The 15996-nt window shown below is 41.5% G+C and overlaps 1 protein-coding gene across 1 annotated transcript in view; it reads left to right on the top strand.

The window, feature by feature from the left end:
* Positions 1-15996, top strand: part of LOC139700015 (ubiquitin carboxyl-terminal hydrolase 48-like) — a 457328-nt gene that overhangs the window by 269320 nt on the left and 172012 nt on the right. The window contains exon 16 of the mRNA XM_071598444.1: positions 4921-5094. Within this exon, the coding sequence (XP_071454545.1) occupies positions 4921-5094 (174 nt within the window). The remainder of the gene's footprint in view (positions 1-4920; positions 5095-15996) is intronic.

Genomic DNA, 15996 nt, shown 5'->3' with positions numbered 1-15996 from the left:
CTCTTCCCCCCCACCTTGCACACCCCCTCCCAATTCCCTCCTTCCCTCACTTGTATCAAGTCTCCTCACTTCTCGCCCTCTGGGTCTCTTCTCCTTTCCGTGGACCAGCTACTCCCTCCCTCGCACTAACCCACCCCCGCCTTACACGTCCCATGCCAACCACCGCCCTCTTTTCCCCCCCGTTCTTCCCTTTCCCGCAGTGCCCTAAGGGCGCTCGCTCTCCCTCACCCCAAGCAAGGCTTCCTTCTTTCCGCTCCAGCGGGTTTGGCGCCTCGTTACCAGGCGACCACTTCCGTCCCGCGGTTCTTTGCTTCGCCCACCGAGCCTCCGGCCCTCCGACCGCCAGCCCTCCCGCCCACCCAGCGACGCGACCGCGGCTGCCGGGCGAATTAGATTGCCATTCGCGAGGGCAGCGGAGCATTCTCCGAACTCTCAATTCTGGCCTCTCCACCCCCCCCCCCACGATCCTCTGTGTTTCCCCGCGTATGGGTCAAGGTATTAGGCATTGCATCTGAACGGCGTTGACGATGAATTAACCCATTCCCTACATGAGGAGCGGGATTCTCTCACGAGTGTCACACATTTCCTAACAGAATGTGATACTCGTACCTACCGGGTTAAATGTGATATCATAATGGGAAGCCTAGGACGAATCCGGGGCAGTGGCATATTGCATGTCAATAATTGTTGCCATTTAGTAGTCTACCGTTTAAGGTAGGTTTTGGATGGGCACATGAATATCCATATATTTCTTAGCCTGACCTAATAAGACAACCAGATATCCGAAACTACAATATTATAGATAAAGATATTTTAGTACCCTGCGAGCCACCGCTGGGGTGTGCGATACCCTAGACTAATTTTGACCTGAATATGACCCCTGCGCGGTTGGGAAATGTTATTTTGATCCCTTATGGTTCGTGGAAAAAATGACATCTTAAATCTATCTCTTCAACACTGAATATCTCTAATTTCATTGAAATGATTTCTCCTATCGTTGTACGATGGGAGTAATAACACATTTTCAACATCACTGCTAAAGAGACGTCCTTCCTATTTATGCAAGAGATTTAATCTGTAATTTAACCTTCGCTCAGTAAGTGAGTGATTTTCAGCCTAGCTGCTCTAGTATTTTGGTAAGGTCCTGACTATCATAACAACGTTTTACTATCTAGGTCCTCTACGCTGCCCGCTATCCTATTCGGCAATCAATTCAATTTTTTGAGGATCCCATGTACTAGAGTCATATTCTGAATGAGACCCAACCAGCGAAATATAACATAAGAATAAACCCTTCTTCAATTCCTCATACATTCTGCCTCAATTAATTCCTTCCAGTATGTCTATCCTTTCCATCCCCCCACCCCGCTGGCTTAACGTTCTCTATCACAGATTTCAACATTCCATCCCCAACGAAATTCATTCTCCTTTCCTGCCTTCTCTGGATTTCTCCCAACGGCCTCCTCTCCTTCCCCTTCATACGTGGTACTTTACCATTTCTTTTCCTTTCCGTCCCTCTTACCGTTTACATCCTTCTCCATACCCAGATGGCAAAATTCTCCAATATACGCCTATCATGTTGTTTCCATGACAGCTTCCGCGCCGAGCAAAGCCGCCCAACAGTCCTTATCAAAGGTTTCATAAATACTTTTTTAGCATCCTTACTGAACGTCCCCGTTATCAATTGACTGCCATTCCTTTACATTTCAGACAACATTCTTACTGTAAACATGCATTTTAATTTGGGTAATTTTATTGTAGTATGCATTATGCATGCCCTTGAGACCTTTTCAACATTAGTTTATGTTTGATGAGTTTGTGTGTAATTCATTTTGTTCTTTCTTCCACTATATAATATTTCAACAAGTATAGACTTACGGACGTCAGTGTTCCGTAAGATCCAATTCTACTTCTAAGAATTAAAATATGACTGCAATCATTGCTATGAGTCATAGTCATTGTTAACTAAAGGAAGTGGCATAGGAGTAAAGGTGAAGTTAGGACCTCGGTAGTCGTCTGATATACATCTGCAGTCTCCTGCAGTGAGGAATGATGCAATCGGCTCATGCTGACTTGGTCATAAGTACGCTACTGCTGTTGCGGTTGATGTCTTTCTTTTGACAGTTTTAAGGTTTCTTTTAACGTATCCATTTTCTTATGACAGTAATTATTTATGTTAATTACTAGTATAATGAAAGATAATAAATCCTCTCAAAGACCAAAGTGCAACATTAAGTAAATGTTTATACTATATGTGGAAGAATAAATATTTATAATTATTAATTTTTATTTTCCTACCAGTTGTAGAAACATTTACGAATGATAGTCCGAACGTACGTCACGTCTAACCTCCATGTCTTTACAATCAATATTCTTAGTTGTTTTTTATTGTACTTACCTATCGATAATTAAAGTTTTTAATTAATGAGGCTGATTTCAGAAAATGCCCTTCTGAAGAATGTATTCTTATTAACGAAAGTACGCTACGCGTGATAGCTAAAATTGAAAAGCAAACAAAAAATGTGTACAAGAAATGATCGTAATAAGGACAGAAGAGTCGATCAATTAAAATAGGGGCGCATCAAAAGGTTATGTTTATTAAAATCAGGTTCTTTTCGGGAGTTTTGATGGAGGGAAAATTTCATATTTTTTGCCTTTTCTGAATTAGACCTTTGCAAACATAATAGTTGTTTTCCATCTTAATTACCGCAAGTCTCTTCGAATCATTACAAATGTTTTCTCCCAAGTAATTCATTTATGAATTGTGTAGACTTACTGAAATTTGGAATGCTCCTGGCCTTTAGAATTGCATATTATCAGTTTCGGCGACCGTTGATGACGCAGGATTGATACTCTAAAATTTACACTGCAAGCATGAAGTCAATCTTATTTTTTCCCACCTTAAGATTCATTTTTGGAAGCGAGAACTTGTATGATTCGTAACTTCAGGATTCAGGGGTACAAAAATTTGGAGTCGTGTTCATTCATTTTTAACCTTATCGATTCCATTCTCTATATTTCAGCGAAACGTCAGGCAACTAGAAAATATAGTTAAGAGTTAGCTTCCTTGCTACATGAGGTACAAGTTTTGGTTTTTTAGACGCCTCCGTTCCAACCGCGAAGACACTTAACCCCTTCAAGCACCACGGCCGGCTATGTTTTTAGTGTATTTTTTCACTAATTCCCGTGTTTTTGTGCCCTTCTTTGGTGCGTAATCTTTGTTGGTTAACCTGATATCACCCGTAAATGTTGGTTTCGTGTAAGAAAACACGGAATAGGTCTCTTTTTACCTCCGCGTAATGTTTTTGAACATTTTTTTAAAGAGCTAAGCGATTCAAGGATTTCATTACTGTTTTCTTTGATACTACCATTCAAACGTCAAACAGTTTTCATTATACTATATTTGAATAGATTAAGCCATGATACGCTAAATAGTCGCAGAAGTGCATTGGCCTGTATATTATTTAAGGTTATAAAAAAAGCATTGACCCTGCAAAGTAATGGGCACTATCAATGTTAATGGTTGCCAGATATCTGTTTTTTTAATATAGCCATCAGTAAGAGCCATTGAAATTCTAGATATTTTTATGCATTCTCGTATACTCAAAGTCATCCCAACGGAATGGTATATTTCAACTAAATATTGGGATCACCAACTTCAAAATTATTTGACATTAACCTCGTGCATTTCCTTTTTTTCAGCTGTAAAATGAATTAGAAAAATATGTTTATATTATTATAAAAATGTTTTGTGTTTATACTTTCACCATGATGGTTCATAACATTTTGAAACGTCCACTTCTCAGCCAAATGGTGAAATATCGGCTTATGAGTGACGACCATACAGTAAAAAACATATAGAGGCTGCAAGAAGTATCAGTTTATATTAATTCTTTACCGACTTTTTCGTTCTTACTATTAATGAGACTGCTGGGCACCTTTTTCATGATGAAATATATTGCAATCACGATAAGTTTCCGAGGAATAGTAAAACATAATGGGCTATTTCAGTTAATAAATACATTTATTGATATATATTAAAGATTATTCTACGTGAAAAATTTGACACAAACTCGAATAAATGAGACTTTAGATAAATATAAATAAAACCTTGCTATGATAAACTGAATAGCCTAATAAAATTATTAGTGGAGCTAGGCTGGGAATCACTAACGGAGCGAAGGTTAAATTACAGATTAATCTCTTGAATAAATTGGAAGAATACCTCTTTAAGTAATGATGTTGAAAATATATTATTAGCCCCATCATGCAACGGTAGGTGAGTCAAATTCAATACAGTTAGAGAGATTGAGTGTGGAGCAGATATATTTAAGATGTCATTTTTCCCACGAATGATAAGGGTTCAGAATAAAACAGCGTTCGTCCGACCGCGCTCGGAGGGAAAGGTGTTTCATTCTGACTACCCTTAACCCAAAGTTAAGGGTAGTCTGAAAAATTAATCGGGTCAAAATTAGTCTGGTGTGTTCAACCCCTGCCACAAACCCTAGCGTTGCCTTGGAGGGTACTAAAAATATTAAATAATACTAAAAAAATGTGTGGATGAAAATGATTCCATAATTAATATATTATTATTAATTTTACCATGTCGTTAGCTTGCTTTGTCCCAATACTGAGTATGTCCATTTTAACTGTGAAGAGTGTTAGTAGTAAGATCTTAGACTTCATATTAATAGGAAAAATAGTTGAAGAATACTTCTGAGCTTTCCAATTTTCAAGAGTCCTTAATGGTCATATAGTATATCGCTACGAATTTCTCGTATTTCGATCCGAGTTCATTTTTACGTGAATTTCGGTTTCTTTGTCATGTTCCCCATGTATGTATTTAATTTCCTATGATTTCCGGAGTCATATGTCTCAACTTCTTGTCACAAACATTTGGTTTTCTCCATGTATCCCCAGGCCACGGACGCCAAGAGACCCCGAGGCAAGACGGCCAATGGTGCCTCGCTCCATTCGCCGGCGACGTCTCCGCTCACGGCCGAGGTGAGACGCAGCACGAGGCACCGTCGTATCCGCGGTGAGGAAGAGTTGTTCGTGTCCTCCGACTCCACCCTGAGGGACTTCAAAGTTAAGGTAAGACTTCTCTCGGTGCCTGTGCGCGTCATTCGCCAGTCGCATGGTCAAACTCCTTCCCTTTCTGTGCATTTAGTCGTCCCATTCACGGCTGCTTCTTTGTCTGGAGTCAATTTCAGGCTTCTTTCCAGCTCAATGAAACGTGCTGCAAAAATATTCCTTCCTAGCGATTTTGGTGTATTCGGGATGCGGAATTCATTGGTGTGTGCCAGTAATGAGGCCTCCTTTTCGCAGTTGTGCCCACTCACCTACTGCAAGACGGCGAACTGCAAGATGCAAGAACCGACTCACAATTCAGTCGACGTACCGTTTAGTGTTATCTTTGATGTAACGGTAAATACTACCTTGATCAAAAATTTCCCGGAATTTATTCAGAAAATTAAAAATACAAGTTTATTCATCTAAATCTATATTGTCCCCTTCAAAGTAATCCCCATCGACTGCAACACACTTATGCCAGCGCTTGATCCAATCCTCGAAACATTTTTTATATTCGGTTTTCGGTATGTCCATCAGTGCTTCCTGCGATTTTTCCATTACTTCCTCTCGGCTGCTAAAACGCGTTCCCCGTAATGGTTTTTTAACTCGATTGAACAGAAAGAAGTCACAGGGAGCCAAATCAGGTGAATTCGGTGGCTGTTGGATGGTATTTGTTGCATTTTTCGTCAAAAAATTACGAATAATGATAGCACTGTGCGACGGTGCGTTATCATGGTGCAAAATCCACGAGTTTTCTGCCCACATTTCTGGTCTCTTTCGGCGAATTGCTTCACGCAAACGTCTCATAACGCCCAAATAATACTCTTTGTTTACTGTCTGGCCTTCTGGCAAAAATTCATGATGCACTACACCGTTGTAATCCATGAAAACCGTCAGCATTGCCTTCTTTTTTGACTGAAAACGACGTGGTTTTTTTGGTCTCGGCTCATTTGGTGAACGCCATTCACTTGCCTGATGTCTGGATTGCGTGTCGTACTCATAAACCCACGTCTCGTCTCCAGTAATGATCCTTTTGATGAATGTGGGATCGGATTCAGCCTCGCAAATCATGTATTTTGCGACGTCAACACGGTCTCTTTTTTGCATGAAATTGAGGTCTTTTGGCACCAACTTTGCTGCTACACGACGGAAACCCAAATCATTAACCACAATGTCTTGGGCGGATCCATAGGCAATGTTCAAGTCCTCCGCTATTTCTCTGATGGTTAATTTGCGGTTATTGACCAACATTTCTTTTACTTTATCAATTTTTTCACCGACTTTCGATGTCGATGGTCTGCCACTGCGTTCATCATCTTCGATTGACTCACGACCACTTCTGAACCGCTCGTGCCACTGGTAAACGACCGTTTTTTTTAGAGAATCGTTGCCGAAACACTTTTCCAACATTTCCAACGTCCGTGCGCCACTAAATCCGTTTTTTACGCAAAATTTAATACAAGTTCGTTGTTGCAAATTTAAATCCATTTCTGAAATTGTAAAAAATCGCCAACACACACAGAGATAGATGTACTCTTGGCTACGTAACTTTTGCAAATGTCAAGTTATGACACTAAGATTTAAAGGGAATATCAACAACAGATGTACCAATTTAACAAAAAAAAAAACAGAACTCAAATCGGAACGATGGGAGCGCCACACGGTGGTTATTCCGGGAACTTTTTGATCAAGGTAGTATACCGCAATAGATATATTGGCTTGGGGTTTTTAAGCCACAAACCCTCCATTTCCACTGCTTGGCCTACAGGTTACAGTTAATTATCTTAGTATAGTTAAATTGTTAATTAACAGTACCTAATAGGCACAGATAATTACTTGGTTAATAGTGAGCTAATATATATTTAATTAATAGCAATGCCAAACAAACCGTAGAGGCCTTTTTGCACCCTGATCTTGTTGTTCGTATTTCAATGTTGGAATAAAATTTGAAAGAATGTTTTCCGGCTACTACATACATGTTATCAATATAAAGCTTCCTCTAAGGATGAAAACAATTTATTTGGGATTTTTTGTTGAGATAAATGAGTCTTGGAGTAAAGAATACTAAAACTGTGAACATGTTTTATTCCCTAGAACACCAATAATATATACTTCTTGAATTGACATTATTCATTCTTATCAGGTTTAATATTTTGGTGAGGGAGTTTTATGCGTCAGAAAAATGTGCCTCAAGAGTAATTTGTCAAGAAAAGGACAAGAAAATATATTTTCAGTCATTGAAAAATTATATCGTATTTAAGAATAGTTAGATTTTCGGATATCTGTACATGATTAAACTGTCTTATCTCTATTCCTTTAATTGGGCTATTTTTATTAAGTAAATTTTTATAAAATGTAGACATGAAATATTTATCCCGTTTGAAATGGTCATTGTTATGACACGGTATCTGACGTCTTCAATAGTTTGCCCTCCTAGCCCGCGATGTCTGAAAAGTTCTCTGAACCCGTCATCATTTGTGTTTCGCACCCAAAAATGGGTGACTGCGGCCATCCGTTCTTCCATCTATAAAGCTAAATCTCAAACACATGATGTTCCCAATTACCCTCTTCAATACTCTCTCTTACTCCCCTCCGTCTTGCCCCCCTCTTTATTTGGCTTTCCCTTTTTTATTCGTAAACCTCCTGGCGGGGAGTTTCCCTTAAATTATGTTCATAACGAATGCATTATGCCTCAAGATGTGTCCAATTCATCTCATTTCATTCTAATGTACTGCCTATCCTACTCTATCAATTCAATTCAAAAGGTGTTTATTTATCCTAGCAGTTGTACATAGTTTTAACAGTAACATTTTTATAAAATATGACAATACAACTGACAAGGAAGCCCTCTTGTAGGCAATATGCCTCTTCAGGGCTCCTACTCTATCGGTTACTTCTTTACTTTATATATCCCATCTTATCTTCAGCATTCCTGTTCAGATACAAGTTTCGTAGGCTACTTTTTTTTATCTCTAGTCTGCTTTCCCATTGGTCCACGTACCTGATCCACCCTCCACCCGAATGCTTTCACTTATTGCGTCATTATTTGCAATAAATATTTCTTAGCCCATTAAGATTGGGCTTCGTTCGTATTTCGCCCAATTTATGAGGGTGAAGTGGGGTTGAGCGGGAATGAGAGAATGGGGGAGGTAGGGCCGTAGGGTGAGGCATCTACAGGTAAGTTCTGGGTATTGTGTCGGTGGTCAGCGTACTGGTTTCTCACCCTGATGGCCTGCTTTAGAATCTTTTCGGTGGTATTGATTGGAAGATTGGTGGAGTATATTTTTTACAGGCGGCACTTAGTGGATATATTTAATATTCATAATAATAAAGTCAGAAACACTTTGATTCTCAAACTGGTTTAGTATTCCGCCCGTGATTTCAACGTCTTTATAATGCCGTTATCGTTCTGAAACCATGCTGGTGAAACAAGCCAGCGTGGTAATTAAACGGTGGCGTACACTTTATCATCGTGGAGATTGACGGTCTCCCCCCTTGGTCGAGAGGGCGTCAAGGGGGTGGCTTGTCAGCCAGGAATTAATCAATTTCTTCGGATGCTAGGGAGAAGGGCCGAAGTTTTTGGAAATTTCTGGCATTTGAAATGCGAAACAGGAATTGGTGGTGAGAACTACATAAATTGCATTTATTCGTGAGAACTTCGTGGTTGGCGCGGGCCTCCGCGTATGCAGGCACTGGCAGAAATCACTATATTGTCGCCCTTTATGGCGACCTAAGAGGCACGCGCGGCAGTGAGGGATACATAAAGTACCTAATCAAATTCGGTTCATAAATCGGGAAAAAAATGGTATTGTCTTCGGGAAAATATTGGAATTGGAATCTAGAAAATGGGTAGACATCCTTATTATGTTGTGTTCTCGACGGTCACCCACCGACTCGTGGACCACCCACATATTCGTTTAACCCTCGTGTTACCAATCACCTCATCTGCTTGTCGGCTCCCCTTATGATAGCCGCTGCCCCTCGAGTGCTGGGTCGCTGAACCGCGCCAATGTGGCACCCTCAAGGAAGAGAGAGAGAGAGCGCCTTCGCAACCCTCCCACCGGCCGGCATCGCCGCCTCCTCCTTCTCGGGAGGGCGAGGGGAATTCCTCGGCTCTATCGAGTCGTGAAGGGGAGGTGCGGGAGCTTCAATAGTGGGTGCTCGGCTAAATGAAAAAATATTAATCTTCCATCCCAGTGGCCCCGGGAGGGAGGAGGGCGGGGTTGCGCGTGGCGAGAAGCCGTGGTGTAGATTTGTTGTCAACTCTTTCTCGCCAATCAGTGCTGACTGGGTGGCCGCTTCGTCTCATCAGCCCTTCCGTGTTTTCCGCAGGAAGGCGTCGTGGGTCAAACGAAGCTATCGCAAAAGTTATCGGAAGCAAGCATGTCGTTGGATGTCGGTTTTATGAGAGATGGGTTGAAACTCGCCGTTATCAATTCCATAAGTACGCGATAGGTCGAAACATGACTACGGTGGTCTAAGTACGTCCTCAGTGAGTATTCAAGTGCACATATTATATGTTCTGTAGCAATTTCGATACAGAGAATCATGATATTTTTCGGTCCTCCAACCAGTTTCATGCTTTGGTATACGTTCACGATTGGAATAAAATTGAGTACTTATCCAAGTAACCGTATGGTAGAGGGAGGGTTACATTTGTGCATACTTCCTCCTGAATTTTATAATGCAAGTAAATGCAGCTGTATTTTCTACGTGTATGAGAGAAAATATTTCGGAATATGGTTATCGTGCTGTACACTACGATAAATTATTTTCAATGCTTTTTAAGTGTAAAAGAGATAAATGTTTGGAGGGTCGTCTCCAAACAATGGTACATTCATTAACAGAGAGCTCGACAGCGGTGTTCGTCGAACGTGCTTCAAGGGTTTAATCACACCTTGAGTCGTGAGCCGTTAATTTCTATCCTTACTCGGTCACTCAAGTTTTTCTTTTTTTTAAACCAGTAGTGGCCCGTGATAGCCAATCTTTCCTGCATTGTGCCGCGAGGAATTTGCTATCCCGTGTTCTTTACACCCCACTCTCCATCCACCCTCTTGCCCCCTTCCCTATCCCCCGCACCGCTCTATCCCTTGCGCGCCACGCCTCCTCCCATCTCTCAACCCACCCTATTCCCCCCACCCCCTTTGTCTTCGGCCTTACTATGGCTTTCCTCAGAAGAGATTGGATCGGTTGCGGTCGAACAGCCATTAAAGGAGAGACGGTTTTCCACTCGTCATTTCCGGCACCCTCGTGGTAAAACTTTTATATCTATTTGTTATTCCCCGTGGTCCCAGTACGCTCCCCACCGTCCCACGGCTCGCCAACCATCATCTTTTAGCCTCGCCTCTTCCTTCTCGATCCCTCTATTGCGTTTTTAATCCGCATCAGCCAATCCTCTTCTCCGGAACGTGAGCTCCCAGAGGTTAACGCCGTATAAATTTATTTTCGGAATTCACGGGAATGCCCCAGGGCGACGTCTATACATTACCGCTTTCATTTGATATGAGCAATAGATTTCGAGGCGGGCGAAAATTGTTATCCCGCGATCGGTGGGTTGGGAAGGAATCTTCAGAAGCCGTTGTCAAGACCCATATTCGCCGAAGAAGTTGGATACATATCTTTATACTTGGTGATTACCCGGTCGTTTCGAAAGCATCCGGACGGCTAGCGCATGCCAGGGCCCAAATGATAGACTTCTTGGAGCGGCGCCCGCGTAGCATGAAATTGTGAAGCGTCGATGGCGCATTAGATGTGTTTCGAAGATACGCCAGGGAACATTGTAGAGGTTGAAATGGAGCTTAAATATATTTTTATGCATTGATCATTTGACTCAACCCGGACGATGGTGGTTTTTGAACGTAATCTTTGCTTTGAAACTTGTTTGTTCGCGCGATGGTATTTCGAAACGACAATCAAGTCCCCTAGCCTTTGCCCATTCAATGGATCTTTGTGGAACTGATGAGCTCCGCCAATGGCCTCCATTTGCTTCCTATCTCTGTTTTTACCTTAAAATACCATTGTTAAAATTTCCTGATTTTATTTTTGGAGACTCAGATATAGGAGCTTCGTATTTTCTTTTTATTTTCCAGTGGAGCTCCCAGTGTGCCAAGTGATATTCTTTTCACCAAATTTCAGGGAATGGATGCGGATTTATTTGTCGAAATCTTTTTGCACCAAGGTGATAACATCTCTCCTCTAAAATATTTCTTCGAATGCTAACTTTCAAAATTCTTGCGGTAGTGAATCTATAAAATGATTAATCTATATATAATCTCGTATCAAAGTATAAATGTTGGTTATTTCATCAAGACTTTAGATAAAATGATTGTGAACTCCGAAAACATTTTAAAATGGCGCATTTTCTACGAAAGATCTTATGTAGGAATAAGACCGCGTATATAACGAAAGAGATCTAACTGTTGAGGTCGTTAATCGATAAGAAACCGTTTGATCATTGATAGATGAAATTGAGAGGGAAGATGATGCTAAGCTAGATTGAAAGTCTTACTGTAACAGGGCTACCACCTGCCTGGAAAACCGTGGGAATTTTTTCTGGGAAATGGAAAATCTGGAAAATTCATGGAATTAAAAATTCATGAAGTGTTTTTGGTTCTTCATTTTCATCCTATTCAAAACAAAACGGCGACAAATACGTGTATGTCCTATGTTTTACAGGTGGAGGCTGAGATGTAATTTTCGTTGGATTTTTCAGTTGTTCTCAAAAATGAAAACGATACAAACAAAGAAATTTGATTCTTGACTGCTTGTTTCAACCGACCTCGGGGTTATCATGCATCCCTTCGCGCGATCACACTCTTAATCTGATAAAGGGTAATTTGTGTTCGATGATGCATGTTGTTCATCCTTTTAAGAAACTGGAAAGGATTCTGTATTACTTTTTCCCTTGAAGGAGGAACTTATTTACGTAACCAATATTATATGTTTTAACTGTGGGTAAATTAACTTTGATTTTCTCACTGTATGCTACTGGATTATGCCGTATTTGTAAATTATTTAAGGCTGTTAATCTTGAAATCTTTTCTTTCATGGTGCGTTTAATTACCGTAGAGTTTACTGTAGGGTGTGGAAGGCATGGTGTTTGTCCGGGAAAACTGGGAATAGAAAGGGAATTTTGTAATCCGACATAAGTGTTTAGGATTAATGAGTGGGAAAACTATCGGCGGAGATTCTTAGGTACTGAAATATTTAGCATTCAGCACCTGAGTTCGAGTGCAGGATGGTAAGATTTTCGTGATCCCCGAGGCGCTGGGGCCGTGTGGAGTTGTAATCCTGTCCTCGCCAAGGAATGGGTAAGCCGGTGGATGTTGTTTCGAGGGAATGGAGGCGGAGAAGAAGAAGACACGTCCTGGGTGCTCTTTGAAGCGGGCAACCCAACTTCTTGCCCCACCCTTCCCGCTCCCCCTCCCGGGCCTCTTACTCAACCCCAACCACCCCCCGCACTTGCTCGCTCCCATTCCGTACCCGACCATCAATAGCGATACTACCCCCTCCGATTTCCATTACGATCCCTTCTTCCCTGAACGTAACCCCTTATTATTCCAAAGTTTACGCACGCGTGGAGCGCGGTCGGGTTATAATGGTGATGTTGGGTGGAAAGGTGTGGGGAGTGTTTGGGTGTCAGGGACGGGATGGGGGACCGGGAAAGAGAGAAATGACGTGCGGGGAGTTCACTCGGGGGATGAGGGTGTGAGAGGGCTGCCCGTGTCCCCTGGAGGTACTGCACAAACTAGTCCGTTAGTCCCAGGTTTTCCACAGTCGTCGGTGGGTTCAGCTCTGCTGGAATAAGTCACGTGCTATGTATTCGCATTTTATTTGCCCGAACGTTTCTTGTTTTCAAACCATGAATCTGATATGATTTTGAGACCCTAACGATAAATCGAGTTTTGTTTAATGTGCTGCTAGGAAAAGTTATTTTATACTTCCTTCATGGTGATCTATTTCTTAAGTAGGTTCAGCAACCATTTTCCGCCTTCTTTTCTGCTACCATCTTTCTGTCTTTCCGCTCATTTCCCTTCTCAGCTCATCCTGCACCTTGATTTTTCTTCTCTCCATTTTCTTCCTCCTTCAACCATGTTTTACTTGGCAAACCGTCTCCTCATGACTTAAGACCGTTCTCTTCTTCATTTTCCTAAAAGGTTTTCTCTTTTCCTTGATATTTTCCATAACTTCGTCATTTCTTTCCAACTATTATTCAGTTCGCCTTAATGTCCATGTCTCTGAACCTTACAGAAATATAATAATTGTTAAGTTTTATGTAATGTTTATTTTTAATCCAAACGTTTCACAGCTTCTTTCCAGTTTATTGACTGCGTTATTCAAGTCCCCCTGGCTTTCTGGCATTATGGTCGTATAATCTATTAATCCGCTACGTTTGATCCATATTTCTCGAATCCAAGTATCTGGAACAGTCAGTTTAGCTTTTTACATTATTGTCACTTCATAAATCGAATATCACTGGGGATAACTACGCCGTTATTTGACCCTAGTTCCTCTCTCTGTGACTATCTATCCCCTATTTTAACAATAACTCTCTGCTAAATGTCGTTCACTCTGAAATTTTTGCTATATTCCTTGTAAGCTTCTGCCTATTACTTACAAAAGTTCTTGTGATATATGTGAGAGCTTATATTTCTAAAGCTCCTCATTTACTGAAATATGATCTATTTTGCAATTGGATAAAATGTGAATCGAGGAACTCCATTGGCCAGACTCATCCAAGTTTTAACGAATTCCAAACACTTCGAATCTGTTAAAATATTGCTTTCATTGAAACTCTGTATGGTGATTTCATGCCTCGGTCGGTTTGATATTACTGGAGGGCAATGATCGATTGAAACTTTCATAATATTTTTAGAAATTTCACATTTGGTGTTCAGGACTGACTTCATTATAATTCGTGGTCTCATTTTTTGTTTTTGTGGAACCTAAATGGCATTTGAAATATAAGCGAAATCCAATAGACCCAGTGTCTCCTTTTGCACGCGAAATTTACTTGATTGTACCAAATCAAAAGGGCTGGTATTACTAAATATTTAGTGTATATAAAAGTATTAAATTTCTATTTTTTTACAAAACCATAGGCACCGAAATATTCGAAATCCCTATCTTCGAATGTAATATTTTCTCTAAAACCATCCCTTTCCAGTGTGATGCTTGTATCCCTAGGGTCACAAAGTTTTGTATTCTATTCAGGCATGCAGATAGTCTAATAGTGTAGTCATTTTTTGCAAGCTGTCATAAATAAAACTAGAATATGAATTAGCTAACCTCGATACCCATATAACGTCATAATAGATTAAAAAACCATATACACAGTAATCAACATGTAGGTCAGTTTGGTAAGAGACGATAGAGTTCACCCAGTCCTGAGCCCGACGGCGTGTGAAATTCACACATCATGGTAGGGGGCCAGTTCCTTTCCCTGTGCCGGTCATGGTTTCCCAGGAAGATCTGGTACCCGAAAAACCACATAGCTTGGGTTCAGCTCAGAGAATGCCTGGAAGTATCCTGGAATTTTATGTTGATCCAGAACTCTTACGCCAATATCCCATGTATAGGAGACGCTTGCCTTATGTTTTGCGCAATCCATGATAGTTGTTATAACTCAATATCATAGGCCATTCAACACGATTTTTGTACGTCGTCGTTTATGCAATACAGACATTAATAAATGGTGATAAATAGAAAATGTTAATGACATTTTACCGTTGAACGTGGGCTTATCAGAAATGAAGTGGCATTCATTCTGGGTGTTTCTTTCCAAATCCAATATCGTCTCTAAACTTTCCCTCCCTAACCTCATTTTTTCACCTTTGCATAGTCTTATTGTATGTTTGTCATTGTATGCGGATTAATGCAAGTATCGTAAGTTTTTGATTTATTGATCAGAGGGGTCGACAACCCCTTTACTCATTTTCTCCTGCCCTACGGACAGGTTCGCAGGGGTTTTAGAACATTTATTTTTGTAATTAGTTTACTTGGGTTACAAAATTAGTGATTCACTATAAATCTATGGGATAGAGGTGGGGGGGCAGAGGTGTAGATCAAAATGAATGTTACATATGCGAAGGAGCATAAATATCAATGAATGATTTTGGTGAATTTCACAGTTTTTCGTCAATTTAGAGACAGGTTGTCTCAAATTTGAGCTTGCAAACAGCAGATTTTTTTTCCGAAAACTATTTAAGCCACGATTTGAAGTACGTTTGAATTATTCCATGCTCGTAGTTCCCTCCGTATTTAATATCGATTCCATTTTCTTCAGTCACGGTTTCAATAGCTTGCGTACGAAAGTGCCCGTTATTGAAATGGCCTCTCCATTTCTTACCGTTCTCAGTATCCTATGGTCCAGACTATTACTCGGCCGCGTGCTTGGTTACCGCGCACCGTTGGACGCGAGGATCTCCTTCGCTCCCTCTCTCGCACCCCCCCCCCACCCTCTTGCGTCCACCGCTCGTCCCACATCCCCGGTCCATCCTTTCGGGGTGCGGACGGCCGAAGGGAGGCGGCGGGGAGGGTGGAGGAGGAGGCGTTGTCGAACCCCCTCTCCTTATTTTCCGTGCCTCTGCCTTCTTCTTAGGTTCCATCATTTGCCACTTTTGCCCCCTTTTCCCCCAAGCGATTTTTACTGCCCCTTGGTGAAGTGATCTGGCGGGGAGAGAGAAAGAGAGAGCTTTGGCGTTACCTCCTCCTCGGTCAGGTAGACGTCTTCATCGCCCGAAACTCCCCCTACCGCCGGCCCTCCTCCCCCCCCTCGTCACCCTCCCCCGATGGATAATTCGCGTTCACGCGGAGGGAGGAGGGTTGCGCGGAGTAAAGTAAGGGGGAGGGTTTGTGGTGGAAGGGGTTTGAGTGCAACAATGGGAGTGAGAGAGGCACCGGCCCTGGTTAGCGAAATGATTG

This window comes from Hetaerina americana, unplaced genomic scaffold (genome assembly GCF_022747635.1).
Source record: "Hetaerina americana unplaced genomic scaffold, ioHetAmer1.1.p SCAF_10, whole genome shotgun sequence".
Classification (NCBI taxonomy): Eukaryota; Metazoa; Arthropoda; class Insecta; order Odonata; family Calopterygidae; genus Hetaerina; species Hetaerina americana.
This window is presented reverse-complemented; position numbering and strand designations above follow the sequence as displayed.